This window comes from Motacilla alba, chromosome 17, assembly GCF_015832195.1.
Source record: "Motacilla alba alba isolate MOTALB_02 chromosome 17, Motacilla_alba_V1.0_pri, whole genome shotgun sequence".
NCBI lineage: Eukaryota > Metazoa > Chordata > Aves > Passeriformes > Motacillidae > Motacilla > Motacilla alba.
The window spans coordinates 7,622,592-7,650,356 of NC_052032.1; the positions used below are offsets into that span (position 1 = coordinate 7,622,592).

The following is a 27,765-nucleotide window of genomic DNA, read 5'->3' on the forward strand; positions in this document are numbered from 1 at the left end:
CAGTGCCTTGGTGGCTCCAGCAGTCCCTGGGCAGCTCTGTTTCACAGCAGAGACACTGAGCTTCAGGGCTGGGACCAAGTGAGACTCCCCAGGCCTGGCCAGGTGAGAAGGAACAGATCAGCCTGCTCATGCCTTTGCCCAGCTTGACAGTGACATTTCTGGAGAAGCTCCATGGTGTTTTCCAGGGGATGTCAGGGAGGTGGCAGCCACAGCTGGGCTGATGTTGTTGCCCATCCCATGGTTTTTAGAGCTGTGTGGGGTGGGAAATGACCTCATGAGCTCACAATTGTTTATTTTCTTTTTCTTTTCCATGCCATGCCTTGAGAAATGGTACCCTGGGAGACAGGGTACCTGCCTGCTCACACCTGCCAGCAGCTGCGAGGCAGTGGCACTAAAACTGGCACAAATAAAGCTCCAGCAACATTTTAGCTCAGGCTGGGAACAGCAGGAGAGACATAAATTAAGGGAGAAATCCTACCCTGACCACCTACTCTCCAAGTGCTTTAACAAAGGTTAAAGCAAAAACCAGCCCCCTGAGCCCTAAATCACTTCAGCACCCGAGAAAAGCAACTGCCTGTCAGGGATTTCACCTGCTTCCAAAGCAAACAAACCCGTGCCATATTTTCAGGCACTTAATGTCCTGCTAAAGTGTGTTTTCTCTCCCCCTGCAGACGACAGCTGCCAGGACCAGGCAGGAACCAACTGCGCCTTGGCCATCAAGGTGAACCTGTGCAGCCACTGGTACTACAGCAAAGCCTGCTGCCGCTCCTGCCGCGCCCCCCACTCCTAGGGCAGGGCTGCCTGAGCCAGGGCCCCACCTTCCACCTGCCCATGCCCCCCTCACCCTGCTGACAAGGATGCTTTTGGCCTGGTTTTTGTGTCCCCACCCGAGCAGAAGTCCTCTGCTGGCCGCTGGACGTTGGGAGCCCCCCGGGGTCAGAGCTGTACAGAAATCGTGTATATTTGATTCCCCCCCCCAAAATCCAGCTGCACCCAAGGTCTTGTCCTGTTTCTTCCCTCGGTGCAAGGTTGGGGATGGCGAGGGGAAGGTGTGAACTCTGGGAAGTGCAAGTTTCCCTCCACAAAGTGGGCTTGGTGCCTCTCTCCTGGTTTATCCCCAGGCTCTCGTTAGCTGAATTACCGTGGTGGGAAGCTGAGCCTCGTTTGTTAAGTGAACTCCAGCCCTTTTTTTGTAATATGTAGGTGTATACTTTTTCAGAGAATTTTATCTTATAATCAAATGTTAGTTTCATAGTCCTTACAACCCCCCCCAACCCCCGATGCTGACATATTGTATATAATATGGAAACATAACTGCACTTTATATCACAAAAAAAGACGTGCTCTTTTTTAATATATTTGTTTACGGACAGTGAACTTTATCCACATAATCATTAATTTGTACTCATATGTATATTTTAATAAAGTTGTCATATTTATGGTGGTATCTTGTTTTATTCTCCAGTTTGTAGTGGAGTGCTGGGAACACTGGAATTGGGGCTGGGGATTTGCTGGTGCCCAGGGGAGGCAGAGCAGCTTTAAATCAGAAGAATCACAGCTGCTTGGACAGCGATGCAAGGAAAAGTCCCAACAGTGGGGGAATTTTGGGATTTTGGGGGCCCTTTGGGGTTCTGTTTGGAAGCTGCAGCCCTGAAGCTCCTCAGGGCTTTGGGAGCAAAGAGATTTCACATGGTGCCAGTAAGAAAAGGGCCTTTCTGAGCTCCCAAGGGGTTATTGCTCTGTGTTTTTACTGGTGTGGCCCCCAGACACTGAGCCAAAGGCTCTTTAGCATCCCCCAAACTTCAGTGTGCACCCCAAGGGCTGCTGCAACCCTCCCTCAGCAGCAGGGAGCTCCTGAGCCCTTTGCAAACACCACCCCAAATTTGCAGATGCAGGGGCAAAAAAACCCAAAAGCAAACAACAAACCTCAAAACCCATGTCAAAGTAATTTATTTTTTTTTTTTATTTTTTGACTTTTTCCCTCCCCAAATCCGAGATTCCCAAAGTCCTGTACAACAGATCACCAGGTGAGGGTTAGTGAAAGCCAACCATTTGCTGAATTTCCAAGCTACAAGGGAAAGAAACAAGGAAAAAAAGGAGGAAAGGAAGGCTGGTAGGAGAAATCACGAAAAATGGGAAGAGAAGGGCTCAAGGCATGGGAACAAACCCCAGTGAGAACTGTACATGGGGGCATGGCCTGAGTGGCTGCATCCCTCCGGGATGTGCTGGGCCACAGGGACCAAGCCCGGAATATTCAACACGTAGGAAACCAACCCCAGCCCTCCCCACCCCAAAGAGAAACCCCCCCCAAGAAAGTCAAAGATACTCATTTGCAAAGACTGACTTGTACTTCAAAAGGTTTCCTGTGGAATTAAAAGCCCTCGTGGTTGGAAGTAAAACACCCAGCCGGGCTGCAACAGTGTCCGTGAGCCCTGGGGGCTGCTTCTTCCCAGAACATCTTGAAAAAGGAAAAATCTCCCTGGAGCACAGCCCTGAGGCCATCTGAGTCTCTGTGCAGCCAGTCCATCCTCGCCAGCCATCCCCAGGTGATGATTTTAACCTGAATAATGCCCAGTCCAGGAGAAACAGGGAATTCTGTCACGTGGAGTGTGGTGAGGTTCGGAGGGGAGGAATGGAGACAGCCAGGAGAAACCAGAGCAGGAGGCCCCTCAGAGCTGCAATTCCTCTCCTAAATCTCTGAGTTAGCCCGAGGGCTCCCTTGCAGCACATATGGTGCAGAGGGACCAGCTCTGAGCCTGCTGCTCCCCCAGGGCTGTCCCTGCTGCATCCAGCGTGGGACAGAGCTGGTGCCACTGCCAGGCTGCCCAGCCACGGGAAATGGCTCAATGCAAAATGCAAATTAGAGGCTTTGATCAAATTTAAAAGTGTTTTGATGCTGTTCTGTTTCTTTTGTGTCTTTTTGTCTTTTATTTTTGTTTAAAAAAACCTCTCCCAAACAAATAAATGTGTGTAAAAATGTGCATGCAAGGGGTGGGCACACACATGGTGACCCCCGTGCCATGGAGCCCTCAGCCAGTTGTGTGTGGCATCACTTGGAGCAGGGATGTGATTATCCACAGGGATGTTCCTCCATCCCAAGGTGTGCTGTGTGTTATTTCCATCACCCAGTAATGCAGAGGTTTCACATCCCCAGCCCAGCTCCTCCAGGGGATCCATGAGGCCACTCTGGGGGGCTCCAGGGACAGGCCCAGCCACCATCCTAACCCTGAGGGGATTGTGCCTGGCTCCTGGGATTAACCCTGGCTGGAGCAGTGGGATGGGCTGGGAATGGTGCAGGGCTCACACCCACAGCCACCCGCACGGCTGCAGCAGGGAGCAGCACAGCACAGGCTGGCAGGAGGGTGGCCGGTGACAGCCTTGCTTTGCTCGAGGACATTTTGGGGTGGCTGAGTGTATCCTGGGGCCCCCAGGTCATGCCAGCAGCTGCTGCTGACCTGCAGCACGAGCTGTTTGCAGCCACCCGTGAGCCCCATCATTTGCTCATCACCCCCTGGCCCAGTGCTGAGGAGGGGGCAACTCCTCTGTAGAAAAGGATGCTCAATATCAAAATCCTCTTTATAAAAGAAAAAAGCAAGCAACACAGAGCTGGGAAACCTCTTGTTCCAGCTGCACCCCCACACTCCTCACTTGGGGTTGCTCTGCTCCCCCTTTATACCACCAGCCCGTCGAAATACATTCACTTCTTTTTTTTTTTTTTTTTTTTTTTTTGTTTTGTTTTTGTTTTTTTCCCTATTCAAAACTCCTCCAGCAATTCCAACCGGTCCTCCCCGCTGTCCAAATCCCCCGGGGCTGGGCGGCCCGGCTGCACCTCACACATCGGTGCTGATGCTGCGGCTGCGGGAGAACGCCTCCCGCATGGCCGAGAGCCGGTTGGGGTTGAGCGCCTGCAGGTTGGACACGGGCAGCGCCAGATCCTCCTGGCTCACCGTCTTGTAGCTCACCCTGTCACCCCCGTTGTGCAGCTCCTCGGGGGGCTCCTGCAGGAAAAAGGTGGGGGGCTCCTGCAGGAAGGAGGTGGGGGGCTCCTGGAGGAAGGAGGTGGGGGGCTCTTGGAGGAAGGAGGTGGGGGGCTCCTGGAGGAAGGAGGTAGGGGGCTCTTGGAGGAAGGAGGTGGGGGGCTCGTAGGGAGCACAGCTGGGGCAGCTGGGCCGGCTCTGGGCTGGTTTTTTGGCGAAGGGGGATGAGGAGTAGAGCGAGGGGCCGTTGGTCAGCACTACGTTGCGGTTGCAGTGCAGCGGAGGGATGTGCGAGTGCACGGCGAAGTCGGGCTCCTCCTCGTCCTCCTCGGATTCATCCTTCTTGCAGCAGTAGTACTGAAACGGGAGGGGCTCAGCTGGCACCCCCAAAGCTGCCAGGCCATCAGCCCTCCCCGCTGAGGCACCCCCCAAGCCTTACCTGGAGCCTACAGTAGCAGAGGACGGCGATGATACAGAGTAAGATGACAGTCGCTAATATTCCACCTGTGATGACCACGGTCCCGGCTGTCATCCGCCCTCTTCTCCATTAACAGCCTGAAAAATTGAGTGCACAGGGTGAGGGGATGGGCTGCAGAGCCCCAAACTCTCTGCTTACCCCCCTTCGGAGTGGGCTGAAAAGCAGAAGGGCTCTGAGGCGCAGAATCAGGATCCACTGGGCACCTGTGGAAAGTCACCGGGGAGTCCCCAAAAATGCCACCTTGCAGGTGTAAGGGTTAAAAAACCTTCCTGCAGTGGGTGAGAGATTGAGTGAGAAGCAGCTCTGGGGTCACATCAGGAGGGAGAGCCAAGGGAAATAACACCAGGCACCAAAGGCCCTCTCCCAGCTCCTACCTGGCGGCAGAAAGCTCCAGTGATGGGAGAAGGAGCTTTGCCATAAGGATTTCTGATCTGCACTCATTTTTCTCTGAGCCTATAATCCATTTTCCCCATGAAAACAATGTGGTATTTTAATTTGGAATAACCCCAGCTGCTAAGTGAGCCTTTAATGACTGCAGGGAGCTGGGTGCTGCCCTCCCTGAGAGCAGGACCTGTGTGAGGCACCAGCATCCTCCTTGGCCATTCACCAAACCACAGCGTTGGGGGGCTCTGAGGGCACCCCAGGATGATGTTTGACAGCCCCAGGTGAGCTGTCAGTGGACATCACACAGATGCTGTGGCTCAGCTCGTGTTTTGGGGTACCGCCAGCACTCTTCTCTCCCTGGGAGCTGGCACAGCACAGGGAGCAGCAGAAGGTCCCTGTCCCTGTCCGTGTCCCTGCTGGGCTCTCCCAGAGGGCAGATGTTGTGCATCATGCACAGCACGAGCCCTGCAACACCAGCAGGGGCTTGCTCTCAGCATCCCTGCCTGGAATGCTCACGGGAGGCCTCGAGTTCCTCTCCACCCCAGCACCACACGCAGCTTTGTGCCCCAGGAAGGATGCTGGGGAGACAGGGTACCTGCCTGCTCACACCTGCCAGCAGCTGCGAGACTGTGGCACTAAAACTGGCACAAATAAAGCTCCAGCAACATTTTAGCTCGGGCTGGGAACAGCAGGAGAGACATAAATTAAGGGAGAAATCCTACCCTGACCACCTACTCTCCAAGTGCTTTAACAAAGCTGGCTCCCAGCTCGTGCTATCAGGTTAAAGCAAAAACCAGCCACCCCAGCCCCAAATTACTTCAGCACCCGAGGAAAAGCAACTGTATCTGTCAGGGATTTAACCTGCTTCCAAAGCAAACAAACCTGTGCCATATTTTCAGGCACTTAATGTCCTGCTAAAGTTGGGTGAGTGCTGAATGGATAAAGCAGCATCACGTTTTATGTTGCTGCTGAGCAGCTCGGGAGGAGGGAAGGGAATTTATCCCGATGGCTCCACGGCTTCTCACACCCTTCTCACACCCCACAGCCACGGGGCAAGAGCCTGGCCAAATCCTGCCCTCATTCCTCGGGGAAAACGCTCGGAGGAGGCTCAGGGGGAGTGTCGCAGCCACGGGAAGGGGTTGCGAACGATGCATTGGTGATTTAGAAACTTTGGCTGCTGTTTAAAGAGGGATGGAGGTGCCTGGATGGGCCAGGCGCCAGCTGGAAATGCCCATCCCTGGGTCCCTTGCTGCTCCCATTTGCAATCCCCACTCTGCCCCAGAGCCAAGGGCAGGGGAGCAGGGTTGGGACAGGAATCTGGTTCTGGAGCGGCCACTCAACCCTGCGGGCTCTGAGGATGGGAGCTGCACCCATCACAGAGCATCAGCATCTCCCTGCCGGCCCGAGATGGGAGGTGGCAGGCAGAGCTCTGCCAGGGAGGGCTCTCCGCCTTTTCCACCCATTAATTAAAGCCCCGGGGCACAAGCCAGGGCTGCACGGAGCCAATTTCCACGGTTCCTGTCCAGCCGCGCCCAGCCAGACGTGGCATCGCAGCCACTGCTCCCTCCGGAGCTGGACCATTTGCATTTCTGCCTTTTCCCCTCCCCAAACATACTTCTCTGATTAAAGCTGCATACCTGGAAGCTTTAAACCCTCCAGCGTGCAAAGGGGGAGGAAAGCAGAGCATGTGGAGGCCCATAAGCTGAACAATTCCTGTCTAGACCTCCTTTTTACATTTGTTCCTAATTTCACGCTCCACAGGCTCCCAGATTCATATATTTAGCAATAAATATCCTGGTAAAAGGAAGTGCTTTGCAGCTCTGCTGTGGTCTTGGAGAAGGTATGCAGGCAGGGAGACTCAGTCCCGGGAGAGCTCTGCTCCTTCCTCCAGCTTTAGGAGCCCTCCAGCTCCCAAGGATGCCTGAACCCATCCAAACTCAGCCCCCAGCACATCGTCCATCCCCGGCAGACCACAGGAAGGGGCTGTAAGCCCACACAGGCTGTTTGCCCCCAGCCCAGCAGCCCTTTGCTGTAGGAAGGTGGTCCCCAGTGCCATGAGGTGGTGGTGGCCCTGGGGTGACTGGGAGTCTTGATGCAAGACTTCTCCTTTCTCAGAGTGAAAAGGACAGGTTGTGCTGCTACAAAGCAAAACCACTTCGCAGTTCAGTGTTGGGAAGGATTAAAGTTTGACAAGAAAGTCTCACAGAATGTATGCTTAGCAGAAAGATTTTTGAATGTAGAATCTGAAGAAAGAATAGAGATGGAAGCAAGTTTTGATATCAGTTCCCAGATGCTGCAGGAGCTGTTTGGTTTTAGACACAGCCCTGTGCCACCTGCCTGCTTTTGCAGGTCCCTGCCATGGCTGAGGATGTGGTTTTTGAGGTTAAACTCTCACTAAAGGCTGGATCTGCCTCACCCTCTGCTCCTGCCTTCCCTTGGGCACCGCCACGAGGAGCTGCCCAACCCAGGGGCTGGGGGAAGCTTCTCCTGAACAACAGTGAACGGGAGGAGAAGGCTTGGGATGAGAAATCATCCTCTTTCCACCTCCCCAGCACCTTGAACACGGCCCCTGGACCACCAGGGGTGCCCGGTGTGGGGAGAGGCTGCTCACAGCTGCTCCTGGCTCTGTGCAGCCGCTGCCCCTCGGGAGGGCTGCGTGGGAGGAAGGCTTCCCAGCAGCTGGGGGGGGCTGAGCTCAGTCCAAACCAAGGCTCCAGCAAACACCCGGCTCTGAAAAGCTGAGCTCCAGGTCCAGAGGCTCGTGTTGACTGGCCTGATCCTGCCTGCTGAGACCTGGGGATGGAAAAGGAAACTGCTCCGAGGTTCCTCTGAGCACCCAGTTAAACCAACTTGTAGGGTTTGCAGGGATTAAGAATAACCTTCTGGGCAATTAAATAAATGAGGCTTTCAGCTGTCCCATCCCACCCCAACTCCCATCCGCAGGGTAATAAAGTCACTCCAAAGAGTTTTGCACCAGCTGGAAGTGCTGCCATGGCAAGTGGTTAAAAAAAAGGGAATTCTGGCGCTGCTGAAGCTGTGCCTGCACAAGGAGATCGTGTCTTACATGCAAAGGGCTGTATCCCAAAGCTTGTCCCTCTGTACTGCCACTGCATCCCCCAGCAGCCCTGGCAGCCAGAGGCAGCACAGCCCTCTGTTCACCACGAAATGTGGGAATTGCCCTCATTCACCTGTCCCCAGGAGCTGGAGATCCAGACAAAGCAGCCAGACTGGGTACAAAATGCCAGCTGGCTGCACAGACAGGAGTGCTGGCAGGACTGATCCTGCCTGGGGCCCAGCACTGGAGCAGGCAGGAGCTGAGAGCCCACCTGGTGAACACACAGGGACCAGCACAGGCAGAAACACCCCTGCTCCAGGGAACTACAGGGAGCTGAGACCATGGTGAACACACAGGGACCAGCACAGGCAGAAACACCCCCTGCTCCAGGGGACTACAGGGAGCTGAGACCATGGTGAACACACAGGGACCAGCACAGGCAGAAACACCCCCTGCTCCAGGGGACTACAGGGAGCTGAGACCATGGTGAACACACAGGGACCAGCACAGGCAGAAACACACCCTGCTCCTGGGAACTACAGGGAGCTGAGACCATGGTGAACACACAGGGACAAATACAGAAACACCCCCTGGTCCTGGGAACAACAGAGACCTGAGAGCCCTGGTGAACACACAGGGACCAGCACAGAAACATCCCCTGCTCCAGGGAACTACAGGGAGCTGAGACCATGGTGAACACACAGGGACCAGCACAGAAACACCCCCTGCTCCAGGGAACTACAGAGACCTGAGAGCCCACCTTGATGAACACACAGGGACAAACAGAGGCAGAAACCCCCCCTGCTCCAGGGACACTCAGCTCAAACCTCAGTGTGGGACCCTGCCCCTGGCTCACAGTTTGTGCAGGGGACCTGGGCCCAGCTCTGCCCCGTGCTTCCAAACAGCCAAGATGGAGAAAGGAAAGGAGAAAAAAAAAAAAAAAGGAAAACACCCATCCCATCCTCAGCAGGGAGCAGGGGAGGCCAGCGCCGTGTCCTGGAGTGACACCAGCCTGCCTGTCCTGGCTCTGCTGTGCAGAGCACATCCCTGGCTCTGCTCTGAGCTTGGACAAGCTGTTTGTGCTCTGAGTGTGTGGGTGTCCTCCAGCACCCGGGAAGGGCCTCTGAGGGGGGACTGACCCCAGCACAGCCCCAGGCTGACCCTCATCCGGGCTGCTGGGGGGGGACCAGCTCACTGGCAAAGATCCAAGGGAAGGACCTCAACAGGGGGGGTGATGGGGTTGGGGAGGTTGAAGTTCAGTGTGGAACCTGAGCAGCTGCGTGGGGGGCAGACGGGTCTGACCCTGTGTGCTGCAGGGAGAGCAGCACTGCAGCTCCTGCCCTGCGTGGGCAATGCAGCCACTTCCCAGCTCACCCACCTGCCACGAACCCTGACGCTCACGCTGCTGGTCAGGCCTGCCTCAGAAGGAAGAAAAAGAGCTCAGCACGATGCCAGGGAAGCAGGAGAGCATGTGAGGGGTGCTGGCTGTCCCACATGCCACTGCCCTACGCCGCTGGGCCTTGCTGCTTTCTGTCCCCAAGTCGGGTGCTGGCAGCATTCAGGATCTTTAATCAGAACAAGAAATCCCACTGCAATAAACTGTCCAGGGCAGAGCAGACTGGATCTGAGCCCTCGATGCTATAAATTCAGCCTGGCTTACACTCCTCTGTTCACCCTGGAGCTCTGTAAGTGCCACAGCTCTGCCCAAAGGCAAACACCAGAGAGCATCGGTGTGAAGGAACTGCCCCCGGCCTGGGAGGGGGAAAGCAGCAAATAAACCAGGAGCCAGCACCAGTTTGGTGGCAAATCCAGCCTTCCTGGTGCATTTCCCCCAGTTCCTGTAATCCTACCCAGTCAATGAATAAGAGTTGGGCTCTGGGAACAGCCAGGCAAGGTGCCAGCAGGAGACTTTGCATCACCAGAGCCAGCAGACAGGGCAGCTGCCAGAAGCACAGGCAGGAACGTGGCTTTCCAGATGAAAAACACTTTAACCAGAGGGCCTGCACCAGTCCTGTGTGCTCCCTGTCCCCTCCTGGGGACAGCGTTCCTGGCCTGGGGGCTGATGTTCCTGCAGGGACTCAAACAGCCAGGCCGGGCTGGGTCACTGCAGAGCCCTGGCCTTGACAAGGCCACCTGGGCACTCCTCAACACAAGGAGACACTTCTCACCATTCCCTGCTTGCCCAGCCCAGCAGCAGGGCTGTCCCCATGGGAAACCCCATCTCCAGGCACTCCGAGGGGGTTTTGAATATTTTATGAGCAGAGGGCACTTGGCTCTCTGTTGTGCCCTGCTGGGAGAGTGCTGCTCACAAATTCCCAGGCTCATGCACAGCAGATGGCTCCTCCTGGGTGCTGGAGATGGCTCAGAGATCCCAGCAGTCCCAAATTCCCACCTGCACCCCCCAGGACTGTGCTCATCCCACCTCTGCTCAGACACTGCCCTGGCAGAGCAGCTCCTGCACTCAGGAGAGCCTTTCCCCACCCTGAAAGGTACCACTGTTGATGATCCCGGGAACTGGAAGGAATTCTGTGAGCCTGTGGCACATCAGAGAGGGCTCCACCAGCTGGGAGATGCCTGTAACACTGTCATGAGCGTTTAACAGCAAACACAACCGGGAACAGAACATTCCACATCCACCTGTCCCCTTCCGGTGGCCTTAGACACTTAAAGCCAGCTACAGAGGTCACTGGCACTGGCAGAGGGGTAACCCACAGCCCACACTCCTGTGAGAGTCCCCCCAGCCCTCCTGCAGCTGGGACAGCCCCTGCTGCTTCAGCTCCCACTGATGTCCAGAGCAGAAACCACACGTTGGGAAGGGAAATTCTCCCCGGTGCCTGGTCAGTTATTTATCAGCCAGGACCTTGCTGGAATAGTGCTCAGCTCTGCAGAACAGGATCCCCGCCACCCCCAGGCTTGGGCAGGGCTCAGGGGACACCTGGGGAGGGCTGAGGGCAGGACAGCACCTGCTCAGGAGAGGTTTGGGTGCCCTGCCAGTGCCAGCCAAGGCTGGAGGTACATCAGGATCACACAGGTGAGCACTGGGCGATTCAGGGATGTATCCCCCATGTCTGCATCGATCAGAGCACGCAATAAACTCCTCCAGAGGGCTGGAGGGACCAGGCACTGTTCCTCTCCTCTCTGCCCATTCTCAGCTCAGCCCTCTGCAGCCAGAAAATCTCCCCCAGTGCTCCCAGAGCAGTGCTGAGGGGGGGAACGGGTCACACTGGGCTGCTCCTTTATAATTCAATATAAGCACTATAAAAATGGTATTACAGATAATTAACCCCCCGGATTTTATAATGAAAAGTGCTTTGTTAAACATCACGTGTCAGTCCAACAACTCCTTGTTGCATAAGCTTTTTCCAAATACCGAGGACACACTGCGTGTGCACCTCTGCAGCTGTCCCTGCCACAGAACCGAATTTCGGGTCAAAGGGACCTCTAAAGGTATGACCCCCACAACCTGCCAGAGCAGCCAGGCTGCATTTCTGTGTGCCAGCAGCTCACTGACACCAAAACTCAGCAGAGGAGGCTCAGGCTGATCCAGAGATCCATCCTACAGCAAGAGCCACCGCAAACTGCGGCTTTTCCTGAAACTGAAAAAAGCAGAAGTTCACGGCGGAGCCAGGGATCCTCTCAGGGCGGTTTTCACAGCAGAGATTAGCTCTCAGTCTGAGTTTCCAGCACACTTCAGAAGGTTTCCTTGGATGCAGGGCTTGCCCATCCCGGCAATGTGTGCTCGGCACTAATGAGGCCCTAATGGCACCGAGCACAAGCAAATCACGCCTCACAGAAACAATATTTGCACAGCTCATCAAAGCGCCTGAAGGCTTACTAAGCACAACGGCAGGCAGGGATCTCAATGACTGCAGATGCTCCGTGGAGAGAGGCTGCGCTGCTGGCAGGGACCGGGGAATCGCTGAATCACCTGGATGCTGCCCTTGGGAATGTCCCCTTCAGGGGCCACGCTGAAGGTGCTGCTGTCCTCATTCCAGAGTGACTGGGGACACTTCTGCACTGGTGGGGTGCCCACCTTGCTCTGCCCCTCTGTGAAAATGGACGGCCACATCCTAAAAGCATCTGCAGAGGCGTTGGTGACAAGGAGAGGAATGCTGGGGACATCGAGAGAGGTGCTGGTGATAATGGCAGGGCTGCTGGAGACATCCAGAGAGAAGCCCACCAGTGCACCCCTGCACACCAACCCCACACTGGCATCAGTCCAGGACAGGTAAATCCAAAACCAAAACCAAAAGCCAAACCAGGCCCCAGGAAGTGGTGCAGCAGAGATGGACTCACCCCCAGGTCTGAGCTGCCACAGTGGGAGCTCACAACCAGCCAGGCTCTGTTGTGATCTCAGAACTGCTGTCAAACCACTCCAGAGGGTTTTACCCTCCCCAGTCCCACCTTTCAGTGCCCAAACAATCCCACTCTGCTTAAGCACCAGGAATTATTTCCACCCATCAGCTGGGGAAGCAGGCCATAATCCCAAACACACATAAGCAGTCTAAACTCCTTAAAAAAAAAGGAAAAAGATAAAAGAAAGATGTGCTGTCTTTCCACCCTGCATAATTTAATCACCTCTTCAGTATGGCTTAGGCAGCTTGAGATATTAAACATTAGAGAGAGCGGGTTTGGGAATCACCAGACTGAGATAAGTGCTGCAATCCCTGCTGAGGGGGAAAAGGTCAGGGAATGGGGAGCACCCACTGCCCAGCCCAGGGTTTTCTCCCAGCAAGGCAGTCCTGCAGGCTGGAAATGTTCCTTGGCCAACCTGAAAAGCTCATTGAGAGCCAAATATAAACCTCACTCCCGATGAGGACTTTTCCCTGCTGCATTCACCCCACGGGCAGTGCTCGCTCTCCTCCAGCTCACAGCAGAGCTCGCTGCAGTCCCCCAGAAAGGCACAGGCAGAGAGATCAAAAAGCCTTAATTGTCAGAAAGAACTGCTGAACCAATGCATCAAAAGTGGGAAAAAAGAGGAATTTGTTCTTCTGAAAGGAGTGACTCCAGAATTGCTCCATTCACCTGGATTTTGAAAGCTCCTCACGCTGAACCAGGAGCTCCAGGAGCTCTGCGGGAGCTGCTGTCTGACACCAACGGCTCCTCCAGCATTCCTGCTGCCCCATCTCCCTGGAAATGCCTCCAGAACAGGGTTTCATGGCTCAGACAGGGCTGCTGGGCCACGAGGGTGGCAAACACTCCCACAGAGTCACCGGGTGAGCTCTCAGCTGATGACAGCCCTGGCTGGGAGCTGGAGCTGCCTCCTGCTCCTGGGGAATCAGCACTGGGATGGGGTGGGATGGGAGCAGCACTGCCATCCACAACGACCCTGGGAACAAGTATTTACAGGCCAGGGACACTGCACAGAGGGACAGCAAGGTCCTGGTACCGTCTGATGGCCACGCAGAGCAGCAGAAGAAGAAACTCTCCCTGTGGCTGCTTTAGCTCCTGGGATTTGTGGCTCTGCACATGCCACAGCCTCTGCATGGAGAACCATCCCTATGGGCTGAGGCACCTCTGCTGCCATCCAGACCTGGGCTAATGGAAGCCCTGAATGCTTCAGAGCTCGTGTTTGCACCTTTTGGCTCCTGCTTCAGGCAGGCCCAAAGCCACACAGAGCCCTGCCTGGCCAACTGCCCCAGCTGCACCTTCAGCCTCCCTGCACAGCTGGGACACAGCCCTGGCCCATCCCAGCAGCCCTGGCCCATCCCAGCAGCCCTGGCCCATCCCAGCAGCCCTGGCCCATCCCAGCAGCTCTGGCCCATCCCAGCAGCCCTGGCCCATCCCAGCAGCCCTGGCCCATCCCAGCAGCTCTGGCCCATCCCAGCAGCTCTGGTCACCCCAGCAGCTCTGGCTCATCCCAGGAGCTCTGGCACATCCCAGGAGCTCTGGCTCATCCCAAGAGCTCTGGTACATCCCAGGAGCTCTGGCTCATCCCAGCAGCTCTGGCTCATCCCAGCAGCTCTGGCTCATCCCAGCAGCTCTGGCTCATCCCAGGAGCTCTGGCCACCCCAGGAGCTCTGGCTCTCTGGCTCTGGCAGTGCCATGCCTGACAGGGAACGTGCTGCTACTCCAGCACCCATTTTTCAGACAGGGAAGTTGGTCACAGCTCTGCTTTAGAAGCCAAATTGCCTGAAATCCATCAGATTCCAGCCCATTTCCAGATGAGGTGGCTTCCACCTGGCCAGGCACGGGGGGAGCAGCGAGCTGGGAGCAGGTCCATGCTCCAGACAGCCCCACAGCAGTGTTTGGGAAGGAGGAGCCCCTCTCCTGACCTGGTGACCCCACAGATGTCCCAGGAGCTGAAGAAGCCATCGATCCTGAGCTGCTGCTGAGCCATGGATCATCTGGGGGGGAAGGGCAGTCAGCAGTAAATCCTACAGCTCTGCACTTCCAAGGGGTGTGAACACATCTCCGTGGGGTGGGAAGATCCCCAGCAGATTAAAGTCTTTGTGAGCTGCACATCCTGCTTCCCTTTGCTCAGGAGTCACAGGTCCAGGCTGGGAACCAGGGAGCTCTTTTACAATAAAATGCAGCAACCTGAAAGCTTCAGGGACACCCTCCACCCAGCCACCAACACACCCCTCTGTCATATTTTATGAGCAGAGGGCACTTGGCTCTCTGTTGTGCCCTGCTGGGACAGTGCTGCTCACAAATTCCCAGGCTCATGCACAGCAGATGGCTCCTCCTGGGTGCTGGAGATGGCTCAGAGATCCCAGCAGTCCCAAATTCCCACCTGCACCCCCCAGGACTGTGCTCATCCCACCTCTGTCAGACACCCCTGCGTCCCTGGCCACCCCTGCCGGCTGTGGGTGGCAGCTGGTGACATCTCCCTCAGCATCACACTGCTCCCCCCAGCACCCCTGAGCTGTCCTGGGCTCTGGCTTTCCATGTAACCCACTTTTTCCTCCTCAGTCCCCCTCCTGTGCCCTGGGGACACAGAACTGGCTCTGTGCTGGCAGCTCCTGCTGCTGCTGCGTGACACCAGGGGACTCCCTGGCTGCTGCAGCCAGCCCTGCCTGGGATCTCCAACGAGATATACATTGCTGCTCTCAAAAAAAGCCAACAAAACCACCAGGAAAAAGGGTTGGGAGTTTCCATAGCTACAGCTTTACATGGCTCTGCTGAAGGCTCTGGCTCAAGCCCTGCAACGAGGCACAAGCAGAGTGGTTTTTCCCACTCCGGCCCAGCAAGGCAGCGTGGTGCATGAATAAAGAAGAGGAGAAGAGAGGGGGAGCTCGGGGATCTTGGAAATTGCACATAAATGCTGAGGACCGGAATTTGGCACACGTTCCCTGCCCTGGTGCTGGGGCAGGGCATGAGCTGCACTTGGGATGAGTGAGAGGAACCTTCAGGCTGCTCCACGTGGGCACAGGACAAAACCTGCTGCATCTAAATCCCTGTCTGCCTGCTGTCCCCAGGGCTGGACCTCAGGGAGCTGCTGCAAGCAGGGAAGTGCAGAGGTTCAGGGCTGCTGCCAGAGCACCCAGGACACGGTTCTTGCCTGGCTTCCCCTCCATGGCCTCTGTTCGATGTGGTGTCACCCCCTCAGGGCTGGTGTCAGCACTGTCACTCAAAGTGATCACAGAATCACAGAATTCCAGATTAGTTTTGGTTGGAGGGCCTTAAATTTCGTCTCATTCCACCCCCTCTCATGGAGGGAACACCTTTCACTATCCCAGGTTGCTCCAAGCCCTGTCCAGCCTCCTCTTGGACACTTCCAGGGATCGTGGACAAGAGGGAGATGGGCTTCCTCATTGTTTGCACCCTGGAGTTTTTCTACAGGCAGTAAAATCTCCTTATGTTATCCTCTTTAATAAGGATTTATCATTGCTGCATCAGGGAATTAATGCAGACCGTCTGAGAGGGTAATTTTCAGATTCTTGGCAACTTACCATGAACCAGTTCCAGTAAATTTTCCCTTTTTTCCTCCTCACCTTAATTTTGTTACAGCTTTTCCTGGGAGATGAGAGAGGGAAAGATTTAACTCAGAGGAAAAAAAACCAACAAACCAAAACGACAACCCCACAACAACCAAATCATAAGTGAAAGAGTGGAAAACATAAAGGAACTATCATAGCTCAGCTGAAAACCCTCATCAGAAGAATAAAGAAACAGAGAAAAACCTTCACACAAATTGCTCTGCTCAAGCCCACGTGGGCTGGGAACTGCCGGGATCAAATGTTTGAGGTATTGACAGCTCCCAGGGACAGCATCTTTCTGAAAGCAGAACACGTGTCAGGGATCCTCTTGCCTCTTGTCAGCACGGGGACGACTCCAGCCCTGCCTTTGAAATGACTCCTTGGTGCTGGAGAGGCCCTTGAGAGCGAGGCAGTGCCTCCTGATCCTCATCTGCCACCTCCTTGCCGTGCCCAGCCAGAGAAATGCTGCCACAGGCACCCAAAGGTGGGAAACTGAGGCAGGTCAGGGAGGAGGGTGGATGGGATCAGAAGGTTCTGCTCAGAATTTGTTCTTCTGAAAGGAGTGACTCTTTCCAGAATTGCTCCATTCACCTGGATTTTGAAAGCTCCTCACGCTGAACCAGGAGCTCCAGGAGCTCTGCGGGAGCTGCTGTCTGACACCAACGGCTCCTCCAGCATTCCTGCTGCCCCATCTCCCTGGAAATGCCTCCAGAACGGGGTTTCATGGCTCAGACAGGGCTGCTGGGCCACGAGGGTGGCAAACACTCCCACAGAGTCACCGGGTGAGCTCTCAGCTGATGACAGCCCTGGCTGGGAGCTGGAACTGCCTCCTGCTCCTGGGAATGCGGGTGCATCCTGAGCAGGCTGCAGCTCCTCCCTTCCTTGCTTGACTGACTGGCAGCACCTCAAAGGAGCAGCAAATAAATGCCAGGGGTCTTGTCTCAGAAAGCCAAGCCTCAGAGCAGTGCTCTGAACCCCACCCTGAGCCTGTCTGAAGGCACCCACAGCAGCCCTGGGAGGGGTCAGGGCCCTGAACCCCCCAGGGATGAGCCCACAGAAATGCTTCCACCCATCCTGGGGAGCAGGGGAGGCTCAGCCAGCACCCCCAAATCCCAGCTGGATTGCAGCTTCCCTCCCTTGCACTGTGAGCTTGCTTTGCCTGAGCACAGTCGTTGGGACTCCTTGGGAAGCAGGAGTGCTCTCTGTGAAATAACACAGTTAATGTGCTGCACTGGGAGCCCAGAACCAAACCAGCAAAGCTGCTGATTTTCTGAGCTGAACTGGGGTGGACTGGGAGCCCAGAACCAAACTAGCAAAGCTGCTGATTTCCTGAGCTGAACTGGGGTGGACTGGGATGGACTGGGAGCCCAGAACCAAACTAGCAAAGCTGCTGATTTTCTGAGCTGAACTGGGGTGGACTGGGAGCCCAGAACCAGCAGCAAAACGTTCACTGATTTTCTGAGCTCTGCAGGCACCACCTCCCCCCTGGAGCCCTTCATCACCATCCTGCCTCACTGCGAACCAGACAGAGAGCTGAAGGCTGAGTCTGGCAAAGCCCAGAGCTGTAAAAATGTGAGCATCCTCCCGGTGCCCAGTGCCTCAGCACAGAAGAGCCCCTGAAAAGGTGTGATGGAGCTGTTCCTGCAGGAGGTGCCCCTTAGGAACGTCCAGCAGACCAGAAATCTCCTCTGGGAATCAGGAATGCATTCACTGCTGATGGCCTGGTTAAAAAACACCTTCCAACCTGGCTGCCACTGCTCCTGGGCTTGACAGAGCAGAGAATGGAGAGTGTGGGAGCCCAGGAATTTCTGCTGGGAGCCCAGGAATTTCTGCTGGGAGCCCGGGATGCTTCAGTGCTGCTTCTGGTCGGTTGAATTGGGATTATCATGGAATTGCACAAGCTCGTGATATTTGGGTTACAAGGTGGTGTTAACAGCCCAATCAAACAAAACCCTTTTCATTTCAGGTCCTGGAAAACCTGTATTAATTTTCGGGAGCCTTCTCTTTTCAAGCACAACTCCAGCAGCAGCGTGTGCCAGTTTTATGCATCCCTGGGGCTGAGCAACTCTAATCCTCTGCAGTCAACAGTTCTGCCACAGCCCAGCAATCTTCACACTTTATATTTACTACCCATCAAGTCAGACAGTGTTTCACAGACTAACCCCTTGCCTGCCAATCTGAACATTCAACAATATATGGTATTTATAATGGAGTCTAGAAGCCAGGTAAGATCAGTGCTTGTTTTCTCAGAAACTGGTGCCACTGTTCTGTGTTTTCCGTAACCTGCATTGTTTTCTTCGAAAATACAATATAAACAAAAAATGTGGTGCCAGAAACACAAGGGAAAATAGGTGCAACTAAGAAAACTCCACTTTCTGTGGGCTGGATCTGCTCCCACGAGCTTCTGTGAGAATCAGGAATAGCTCTCGAGAAAACAGCGAAGCTGAAGTGTTGCAAAGCAGAAATAATCATCTGGAACTGTCTGATATTCATTGTGCTTGTCTTTACCTCAGGGGGCTGGGCCTGCCCATGGGATGTCACATCCAGTGCTGGTCACGGGGGATCACAGAATCCCAGACTGGTCTGGGTTGGGAGGGACCTTCAAGCCCCTCTCAGTCCACCCCCTGCCATGGCCAGGGACACCTTCCACCATCCCAGGCTGCTCCAAGCCCTGTCCAACCTGGCCTTGGGCCCTCCCAGGGATCCAGGGGCAGCCACAGCTGCTCTGGGCACCCTGGTGCCCACCAGGTCTGCCCTGCAAAGAGGAGAGACCCGAAAGCTCAGTGATGCCAGTGCTGGAGACCCGAGCTGCCCTGGGAATCACAGGCTGCTTTGGGTGGGAAGGGACCTTCGAAGGTCACCAAGTCCAACCCCCAGCCAGGAGCACATTCCCTGCTCTGGGTGGACTTTAACTCCGGCACAATCACTCAGAAAATGGCTTTGGTGACAGCTGGATGGGAGACACCACCTGGAGGGCTTTGAGAAACACCTTTCAAGCATTTTTATGCATTTGGATGTGGAAGTGGGGCTGGCTCTGCTCTCCTGGCAGAGCTGCAGCCACAGGCAGTGGCAGCCTGGTGCCTGTCACTGTTTGCACAAGGAGAAAGCCACACAAGAAGCCTGTGGGACAGCCATAAGTTGGAATTATTACCCCAGTTGCTCCTTTGTGTAACATAACAATAAACCCACTAAATTTTCCTAACAACAAACGCAAATCAGCGCTCATTATCCTTCCCCTCCCAACTCCACTCCCACTCTCTCAGCAGAGCTATTCTCCCCCAGATCCCACTGCTAATCTTCCCAGGGCTTAACTTCCCAGCAGGCAACACCAATCAGACCGAGACACCTCCTTCCCCTTCCTCAGGAGAGCCTGCATCCCTGCGAATCCCTGCTTGCACTCTGGAGGAGATGGGCAGAGATCCCCACCAGCCAGGCTGTGCCACCCTCCCACAGCTGGGCCACCTCCAAACAGAGCTGCAGTTCCTCCCAGGAAATGGATTGCCACAAAAGCCTTCTGTTTAGAGGAAAACTCAGTTTTCCCCTGTCACTCCACGTTGTGCTAAGTAAAGAGCGTTGTGCTCTTCTGGAGGAAGAGCGGGAGGCAGGAGGAGCATCGCTGCCCGCAGGGGTGGTGCAGGAACTCTCCGGCAGGGAGAGCCTCCCTGCACACGCTGGCACCTCGCCGAGAAGGCAGGCAGCAGGGAAAGGAGAGAGTTAATGGTCTGCCAAAGCTCGGGCAGGAAGATCCAGGATGGAGCTAAACCCAAATTCAGGCAGGGAGCACAGGGAATCCAGGTGCAAACCCCAAATGCAGGCAGGGAGAGCAGGGAATGCAGATGGCAACCTCAAAAGGAGGCAGGGAGAGCAGGGAATGCAGATGCAAACCCCAAAAGCAGGCAGGGAGAGTGGGGAATGCAGATGGAAACCCCAAAAGCAGGCAGGGAGAGCAGGGAATGCAGATGGAAATCCCAAATGCAGGCAGGAAGAGCAAGGAATCCAGATGGAAACCCCAAAAGCAGGCAGGGAGAGCAGGGAATGCAGATGCAAACCCCAAAAGCAGGCAGGGAGAGCAGGGAATCCAGATGGAAACCCCAAATGCAGGCAGGGAGAGCAGGGAATCCAGATGGAAACCCCAAAAGCAGGCAGGGAGCGCAGAGAATCCAGATGGAAACCCCAAAAGCAGGCAGGGAGAGCAGGGAATCCAGATGCAAACCCCAAATGAACGCAGGGAGAGCAGGGAATCCAGATGCAAACCCCAAAAGCAGGCAGGGAGAGCAGGGAATGCAGATGCAAACCCCAAAAGCAGGCAGGGAGCGCAGAGAATCCAGATGCAAACCCCAAAAGCAGGCAGGGAGCGCAGGGAATGCCGATGTAAATGGCATGGCAGAGCCCGAGCACATCCTCTGCCTACACCAGAAGCAGACACGGGTTTCCAAACGGGAGCTCTGTGCCGGGATCGCACTGTCCCTGCCGGTCACCTCGGAAATACCACAGCATCTCCCAGGCAGAAAAACCCAAACACCGCAGAGAGAAGCGAAGGAGGAATATTTGGAAGAGAAACGAGCCGAGCTCTCTGTAGGTAAGCTATTTTTCTCGCAGGAAGCCGTGCCTGTGAGTGATGCTTCAGCTGAACTGTGATTTTTGCAGCCGCTCCGGGGACTCGTCTGACGCTTCCCTGTGAAATCCCCCTCGCTCCCGGCACGCTCCCGCAGCATCACAGCAAACTGCAGCCCCAAGGGAGCCTCTGTGGCATCTTTCACAACAAAGTCCACGTCTCTCTGCTGGGATCGGTGCCAGCCGGTGAATCTTTGAACCTCAAGGCACTTTGATCCCGTCCAGCTGAAGTGAAGCCAGCTGGGGAGAGGTTGGGAGAGAGGAATCCATCACAGGGCTGAGGTGATTCCCCAGGAGATTTCAAAGCAGCCCCATCGCCCAGCAACCTGAGAGTTTCTCTTGCCCTGGCAGCCGCTTTTCTGGCTTTTATACCGATGGATTCCCCCCTTTGATCCCAAAACTCTGTGAGCAAAGAGGTGCCAGCTCTGTGGGGACAAGGCAGTGCTACAAGAGGCCACCCTGGTCCATGGTGGTCCAGCCCTTTCAGGCAGCCCAGGAACAAGGGACAGGGAAAAAATGCAGCCACGCAGGACTTTTCCTGCTGGTTTGCTGAGATGGAAGGAAGGGGAGGAAATCCCAGCTGTGTGGCCTGCTCAGCACTTGCAACTCCCCCAGTGTAAGGAGCTTATGAGCTTCTGCAGCTCAGATGAACTCGTACCTAGAGCAAAGCCAGAGCCAGACCTAAAGCTGGTGGTGCCCAGGGCTCTGTCCCCTGCTGAGCAAGATCATCTCCTTTATCCCCTCCCCAGGAGAGGCCGGCCAGCTCAGCCTTGGCAGAGCCTAAGCTGGACTTCAGTAGCAATTCAAAGGGAAAAAATTGCTTTTTTTCACCAGTTTTCCAGGCAGTTTCCCGTGGTTATCTCACCACCTAAGGATTGCTATCTTGGGAAGGGAGGAAGAAGAGGATGGGGCTGTGGAGCAGGAGGGCAGGGCTGGAGCAGCAGTGAGTGAACCAAAGGGAGAAGGGAGGGATGGGCAGCAGGCTGGGTGTGTGGGGTCTGAGCAGCTCCCAAGCACTGAGAGCCTGCAGCGCTGACACAGCCTCCCAGCAGCAGCAGGTGAGGCAGAGGAGAGCTGGAGCCAGCGGGACAGCACAGTCCTGCTGCAGGCAGAGCCCTCTGCTCGTCCCCAGGGCTCCACTGAGTGGAACTCACTCACCCCACCGCCCCTCAGAACAAAACCCTGAAGATATCAGGAAGAAACGGGAAGATATGTGAGCCCACGACATGATTTCCTCTCTGAGGGGCAGGAAATCATCAGTGAGCATGAATTCTGCCTGCCCTGGGGTTGAGGAGAGCAGCCGGCAGTGGCTCCTCCAATGTGAGTGACAGCAGAGCCACAGCTCGTCCTTCCCTCCACGTGAGCAGCATCCCTGTCACCTGGGCCAGGGGAGGGGAGGACAGCTGGCCCCTGGCTCCCGCCAGGAATTCACTTTTCCTTTTTTTAATGGGGATTAATTCAGGGCTGAATAGAGGCGTGGGCTCCACGTGGCTCCTGCTGGGGCCCCCCAGCCCCCTCTCCCTGCAGAGCCTCCCACCCTCGGCTCAGGTGCTCAGAGGCAGATGCTTTATCCGTGGCTAATGACATTTATTTTCCCCTCAGTGCCTCGGGGAGGGCTCTTTCTCTCGCCCTCCCCGCTGATGTGAATCCTGCTGCCCTATTATGCTGATCTGAGACCTTTTTTATTGTTGAAGTACTGGTGAGCTCCCCTGCATCCCCCATCTGTGCCCCCCAGCCTGCTCTTCCTTCAGCCATTTGCCAGCTTGGATCCCACCAGCACTGGAGCAAAGAGCAAACCCCCTCACATTTTCAGCTTGGATCAGGTCCCTCACCTGGCTGGGACAGGCTGAGCCTTACTTTTGGGTTTTTGGTAAGTTCCCTCTAAAACATCCTTCAGAAAAGGCAATTACCACAGTGCCATTAAAGCTTTCCCCACTGCACAGCCAGAGAAGTCGCTGGGAGCCTTTTGAAATAACCTTTAAACAATGGATCCTGTCTTGTTTACTGAATGTTTCTGAACTCAACAGTAATGCATCCAGATGTCACCCCTGCCTACCGTAGGCCTAACTATTTCTGGAAACACACCAAAGGCAAATTGCTTGGATAATGTCAGATATGGTTGCAAAAAGAATATGACAAGTTTCCATCTCCTCGATAAAAGCTGTGGAGCACAGAGTTATTTCCCAGGGCGGCAGAGCCGTGTGTACCTTCAACCCAGCCCCGTGTAGGAGCTGCATCCCCTCCTCCTTCAGCTCATGGGCAGGTGGACAATGGCACGTGTTTTCCAGCTTCCAGCTCAGCAAAACATCAGTGCTGCTGTCCAGAGAGGCTCAGCACACTCACAACATCCGTGCCTGTGGCTGCAGGTGGCTTTTGTCCTGCAGCAGGGAGAGGAGGAGAAGCACTGGAGATGGGCAGCAGGGGCTGACCCTGGTGGTGCCTCAGCTCCTCTTGTGCCACTGTTGGGAGTGGAGTTAAATGCCAGCTCTGAGCTGTTCAGTGAGCAGGAGAAACTCTGTCTGAAGTGAGAGGGTGACAGAACTCGGCAGCCCCTGGCTCGTGTCCTGTCTCCACTCCCTGTCCTGCCAAGGGGAGCTCACGCTGAGGGAGGAGCTGCACCCAACACTGTTCCTGCTACCACTCATTGTCCCTGAGCATTGTTCCCGCTCAGCTCCAGAGAGAAGTCTGTACTCTCGGACACCTAGGATGGGGTAAAATCATCATCGTGGTGGTTCTGGCCTAAATCCAGTCCTGTCCCCCCTCAGTGATGCCTCTGACACCCCGAGAACCACATCTCCATGGAGCCTGCTCCTCCTGCTGCTGCCCTGCACTGCTGTTAAGGGGTCAAGGCTGTCATTAACCTTTCCAGGGACAAAGAGGTCCAGGGATATTTCAAAGTATGATTCTGACCTTTCGTTTTGTTCCCCAACCTTTCCAGCTGCCCTCTGCCCGGGGCTGCTCTAGCAGGTTGCAGAGGTCCCAGCCCTGTCTGGGTTGGTGCTGGCTGTGAGCTGAATGTGGCTGAAAGGTCTGGAGAGGGTCAGAGTCCACCACCCATCTGTCACCCCTCTGCCCATCTGCACTGCTGGGATGAAGGCTGTTTGCCCAGGCAAAGGGGGAACCAATCCTACTGGAAGAGAAGACAAGGAGAGAAGGAGATGACACACAATGACCTGGGAGAAAACGCATTTAGGCGGGGAATGAGCTGCAAGTTCAACTCCAACAGCTGCCATCTCTGCTCCATCCTTCCCCGCACCTCTTCAATGTCAGCTGCATGCCCAGCTGTGGCTGCAGGAGCCCTGCCAGCATGCAGCACCTCTTTCCTGGCCACGTCCTTCTCCATATCCATGACAACACCCAGCCAGGTACGGGAACAGGCCGAGTGACAAGGGACCAGCCATCCCTGCTTCTTCCACCAGCACTGCGCAGCCAGAGGGAAAAGTCTGAGTCAGGCAAATCCCTTGGAGCTGGGCCAGCTGCAAAACCCCTCCTTGCCCCACGTGCAGGGCGCTGAGGACACGTCCTGCCATCCCAGAGGTCAGTGGCACAGACTGTGCCAGGCTGTGAGCATGCAGAGAAGCTCCCTGGGCTCACAGAAATGCCTGAGGGAACTGAGCACCTTAATCTCTTGGAATCTGGCACCCAGCAAAACTTTTAAAGACCCTAAAGGGGTGCTGAGGAATGGCTGTAAGGTCAGAGTGGGAAATATTTAGAAAGGTTTGGGTCAATAAACCACGGGCAGTGAGTCTGTCCCTTACTCATTGCTGAACTCAGAGAGAAAAGGGCTCAGGCTTGACTCTCGTGTCACCTCCACGAGGGTTTAGGGACTGCCAGAGATTCAGTGTGAAAAGGGTCAGGAGATGTGACAGCCAGATCCTCTGCCAGGCTCTGCTGGAACACAGCGAGGACACAACCAGGAGCCACAGCACTGGTGATGTTCTGCCACTCCTTGTGCCCAGGTGGGCACAGGTATCTCAGAGCTGCCTGTTTGTAACCTGTGCCCACTGGCAATAAATCAGAAAGGAGCAAATGCTGTTTCCTTCCTTCCCTTCAAATCCCCACATCCTTTCTGAACGAGAACCAATGTACTGCGGGGTGATAAATCAACATCAGTAGCTTTGCAGGGGATTTTGTTGAAGTTCTTTATCTCTCCTGAGCACCAGCACCATTCCTTAAGAGGTCCTGTCATCACTCTGCACAGAAATCCTGACATGCAGAGGAAGGAGGTTACACTTCTAATTACAGCTGCACAGTCTTTAAGGTGTTTAAAATCTCTTTTCACCAACTGGCAGCCCCTAATGCACCTTTCTGCTGGTTTCAAGCAAGAAGGAAATCAACCACAGAGACTGCAAACAACTCCAGTTATTCACAGGCCATTGCAGTGGGGCAGGAGCCCCAGCACAGGTGTGGGATAGTTGAGGCACTCACTTCATGCACAATTCATGTCAACTGCTCTCCCTCACAGCACTATAATTCAGATGCTTCCTCAGCGAAGACGAGATGCGATGACTAAAAAATCCCATCCTACTGGGTACTTTTGCTCAAACGAAGTCACCCAGGAGCACCATCTGCACTCTAAAAACCGGGATAACCCGCCAGGTTCCCAAAAATGACAGCCATACATCATGACAGACTGAAGTGCAGAGTTTTCCCTTCTAGGTTTTATGCTGATTTCGCTGCTCGTTTCAGGCTGGAAGACAATCTGTTGAGCCTCAAAGTGCTGTCTTCTCTTACCTTGAATTTATTCTGCCAGAGAACTGTCTACCTTAATGAGTATGAGCACACCCCCACTACCTCCCAAGTTTGGTGATCTGTTATGTCAAATATAAATAATCCTGTCTGAAAGCGGTCGATATGGGGAAATGAAAAGCCATCTTCCCTTGGGGGATTTCTCTCTCTCCCTCCCACAGCCCCCCTGAGCCCTCAGGCTACCTTTAATGTGCTGAGCAGCGTCCATGTGGCTCTGAGAGCACAGACCTTGATGGCTGCTGGATGCAGAGTGACAAAAACAACCCACAGGTGACTGTGCCATCACCTTCCTCGCGTTCCGCCCTGGATCCCTCTCCATCACCGCTGCTGAGCGTGAGCTGATGGGACTCTTTCCTACCCAACCCAGGACTGGGGTGTCCTACAAACTCATTGGGGTGGAGAGGGGGATTCTGATGTCCTCTGGGGCCAGCGCATGAGGTGGAAACAAAGTGAATCACATGGCTCCAGGTGAGATGCCCAGACAACGAAGAGAGGCCGGTTCCAGTCCCACACTGAGTGTGCAAAGGGGACCGAGGTGTCCCTGGGGCAGAGAAGGACACGACCTGCACGCCCCGGAGAGCCATGCATGGGGGCAGCTTTCCCACTCCGTCCCTGAAAGGTGCTTTTGTGACACCCCTCGCAGGCTTTGGAGCTGAGGACGCTGTAGGATGAGGGAAAGCCGAGCCTGGAGCACCCCAGGATTTTCCAGGCAGGTCCGAGGTGGCGGGACCTGCCCGGTCCCTGCGGGCAGGCTATGGGGGAGCGGATGCCGTGCATATCTCCGTGTCCCTCCCCACCGTCTGCCCCTCCAAATCCCTTCCCAGCCCGCTCCCGGCAGCGGGGCTATCCTGCCCTCCCTGCGGGCATCCCCGGGGTGCGGGGTTCGCTGCCGGTTCCCCGCAGCAGCGATCCCAGGCAGTTTCGGATGCACCGGGAAGCGGGCGGCGGGGGCGGGAGCCAAGCAAACAGGGAAAAAACACCGCGAGAGACCCCAGCGCTGGGAGAGACGGCGAGAAGGGGCCCGGCAGAGCCGGGGGGGCCCCGCGGAGCCCCCTCGCCGGTGCCTTCTCCCGCTCCGCTTACCTTCACACGGGGGAATGGGGCCGGCTCGCTCAGGTGAGGACCGCGTCTCCCGAAGTCTCCCGCTCGGAGAGCATCAATACCAAAATAAACGTGGTTTGGTTTTTTTTGGTGTTTTGTTTTTTTTTTTTTTAATCTTAAAAATGAAATAACGATTTTAAAAAAATATATTAAAAATAAGCGGCAGGAAGGAGGCTGAGGAGGCGGGCGGCAGCGGCGGGCGCGGAGCAGGCAGCCGGCAGCAGCCACCCCTGTCGGCACATGGCCGGGCCGGCGGCTCTGCGGGGGCCGCTCCCGCCTCCCCGCCCCGCTCCCAGCGCCGCGGGGCCGCCAATGACGGCCCGGGAGCGGGGCCGAACCGAGCGGGGCCGAACCGAGCGGGGCCGAACCGAACCGAGCGGCGCCCGCCGAGCCCCGCAGCGGCCCCGCACGGGCAGCGCCGGCCCCCCGCCCGCAGCGCGGGGTGCGGGGCTGCCCCCCATTCCAATCACGGCGTGCGGGGCTGATCCCCCCTTCAATCACGGGGTGCGGGGATGCTCCCCATTCTCAGCCCGGGGTGCGGGGCTGCCCCCCATTCCCAGCCCGGGGTGCGGGGCTGATCCCCATTCCCAGCCCGGGGTGCGGGGCTGATCCCCATTCCCATCCTGGGGTGCGGGGCTGCTCCCCAGTCCCAGCCCGGTGTGCGGGGCCGCTCCCCGCTCCCATCCCGGGATGCGGCCGCAGGGTCCCAGCCTGGGTATGCAGGAGGGGCAGAGCGGCGCTGGGAGATGGGGAACTCACCCCAGAGCTGGGCTAGCCCCACTGAGACAGGGGCCATCCTGCTACAGACCCAGACCACCCCCCTACAGAACCGAGTCACCCCCTCCATAGCCCAACCACCACCTGCAGAGTGGGGTCACCCCCTCTATCCCTGAATCATCCCCCAACAGAGTGGGGTGACCCCATCTGTACCAGGATCACCACCTTACAGAGCTGTGTCACCCCCTTATAGAGCTGTGTCACCCCCTTACAGAACTGTGTCACCCCCTTACCAAGCCATGTCACTCCTTTACAGAGCTGTGTCACCCTCTCACAAAGCCATGTCACCCTATTACAGGGCTGTGTCACCCCCTTACAGAGCTGTGTCACCCCTTTACAGAGCCATGTCACCCCCTTACAGAGCTGTGTCACCCCTTTACAGAGCTGTGTCACCCCTTTACAGAGCCATGTCACCCACCATGGAGCCAGGGGATGCTGGTTTGGAGTAGAGAGCTTCACCCCCAGTGCTGGCACAGGAAAGAATCCCCCTCCCCATGGCCAGGGCAGGGACAAAGCCAAGGCAACCCCCACAGCACCCCCTGTTTGATCCCACACAGCCCCCAGGGCATTTTACAGGTGACGTGTGTTTGTTCCCTGCTCTGTTTTCCAGGGGCTGTGCTGGGCTTTCAGCTGGTTTTGGTTTCATGGACAGAACAGGGAATGATTCTCCTCTTCCCAAATCCATGCCCATTCCAGCAGAACCTCAGC

General features: G+C 55.7%; 2 protein-coding genes across 4 annotated transcripts in view; one reads left to right on the top strand and one right to left on the bottom strand.

The window, feature by feature from the left end:
- Nucleotides 1–3,424, top strand: part of ADAMTSL2 (ADAMTS like 2) — a 30,506-nt gene extending 27,082 nt beyond the window's left edge. For all 3 annotated transcript variants that reach the window (XM_038156519.1, XM_038156520.1, XM_038156521.1), the window contains one exon: nucleotides 672–3,424. In XM_038156519.1, coding sequence (XP_038012447.1) covers nucleotides 672–790 — 119 coding nt within the window. In that variant the 3' untranslated portion in view covers nucleotides 791–3,424. The remainder of the gene's footprint in view (nucleotides 1–671) is intronic.
- On the bottom strand, nucleotides 1,946–26,668 carry FAM163B (family with sequence similarity 163 member B). The gene is made up of 3 exons (XM_038156522.1): nucleotides 26,263–26,668; nucleotides 4,417–4,532; nucleotides 1,946–4,334 (listed from the first exon to the last, which is right to left on the bottom strand). Exons 2-3 carry the CDS (start codon nucleotides 4,507–4,509, stop codon nucleotides 3,831–3,833), a joined length of 597 nt encoding a protein of 198 aa, XP_038012450.1. The 5' UTR covers nucleotides 4,510–4,532; nucleotides 26,263–26,668; the 3' UTR covers nucleotides 1,946–3,830.
- Between the last annotated feature and the right edge of the window lie 1,097 nt (nucleotides 26,669–27,765).

Excerpts from the sequence above, each read along its gene's own strand:
- FAM163B (XM_038156522.1), bottom strand. The coding sequence starts at position 4,509 with ATGACAGCCGGGACCGTGGTCATCACAGGTGGAATATTAGCGACTGTC. Across the intron at positions 4,335-4,416 it reads TCTGCTACTGTAGGCTCCAG|TACTACTGCTGCAAGAAGGA; the intron begins GTAAGGCTTGGG and ends CTCCCGTTTCAG.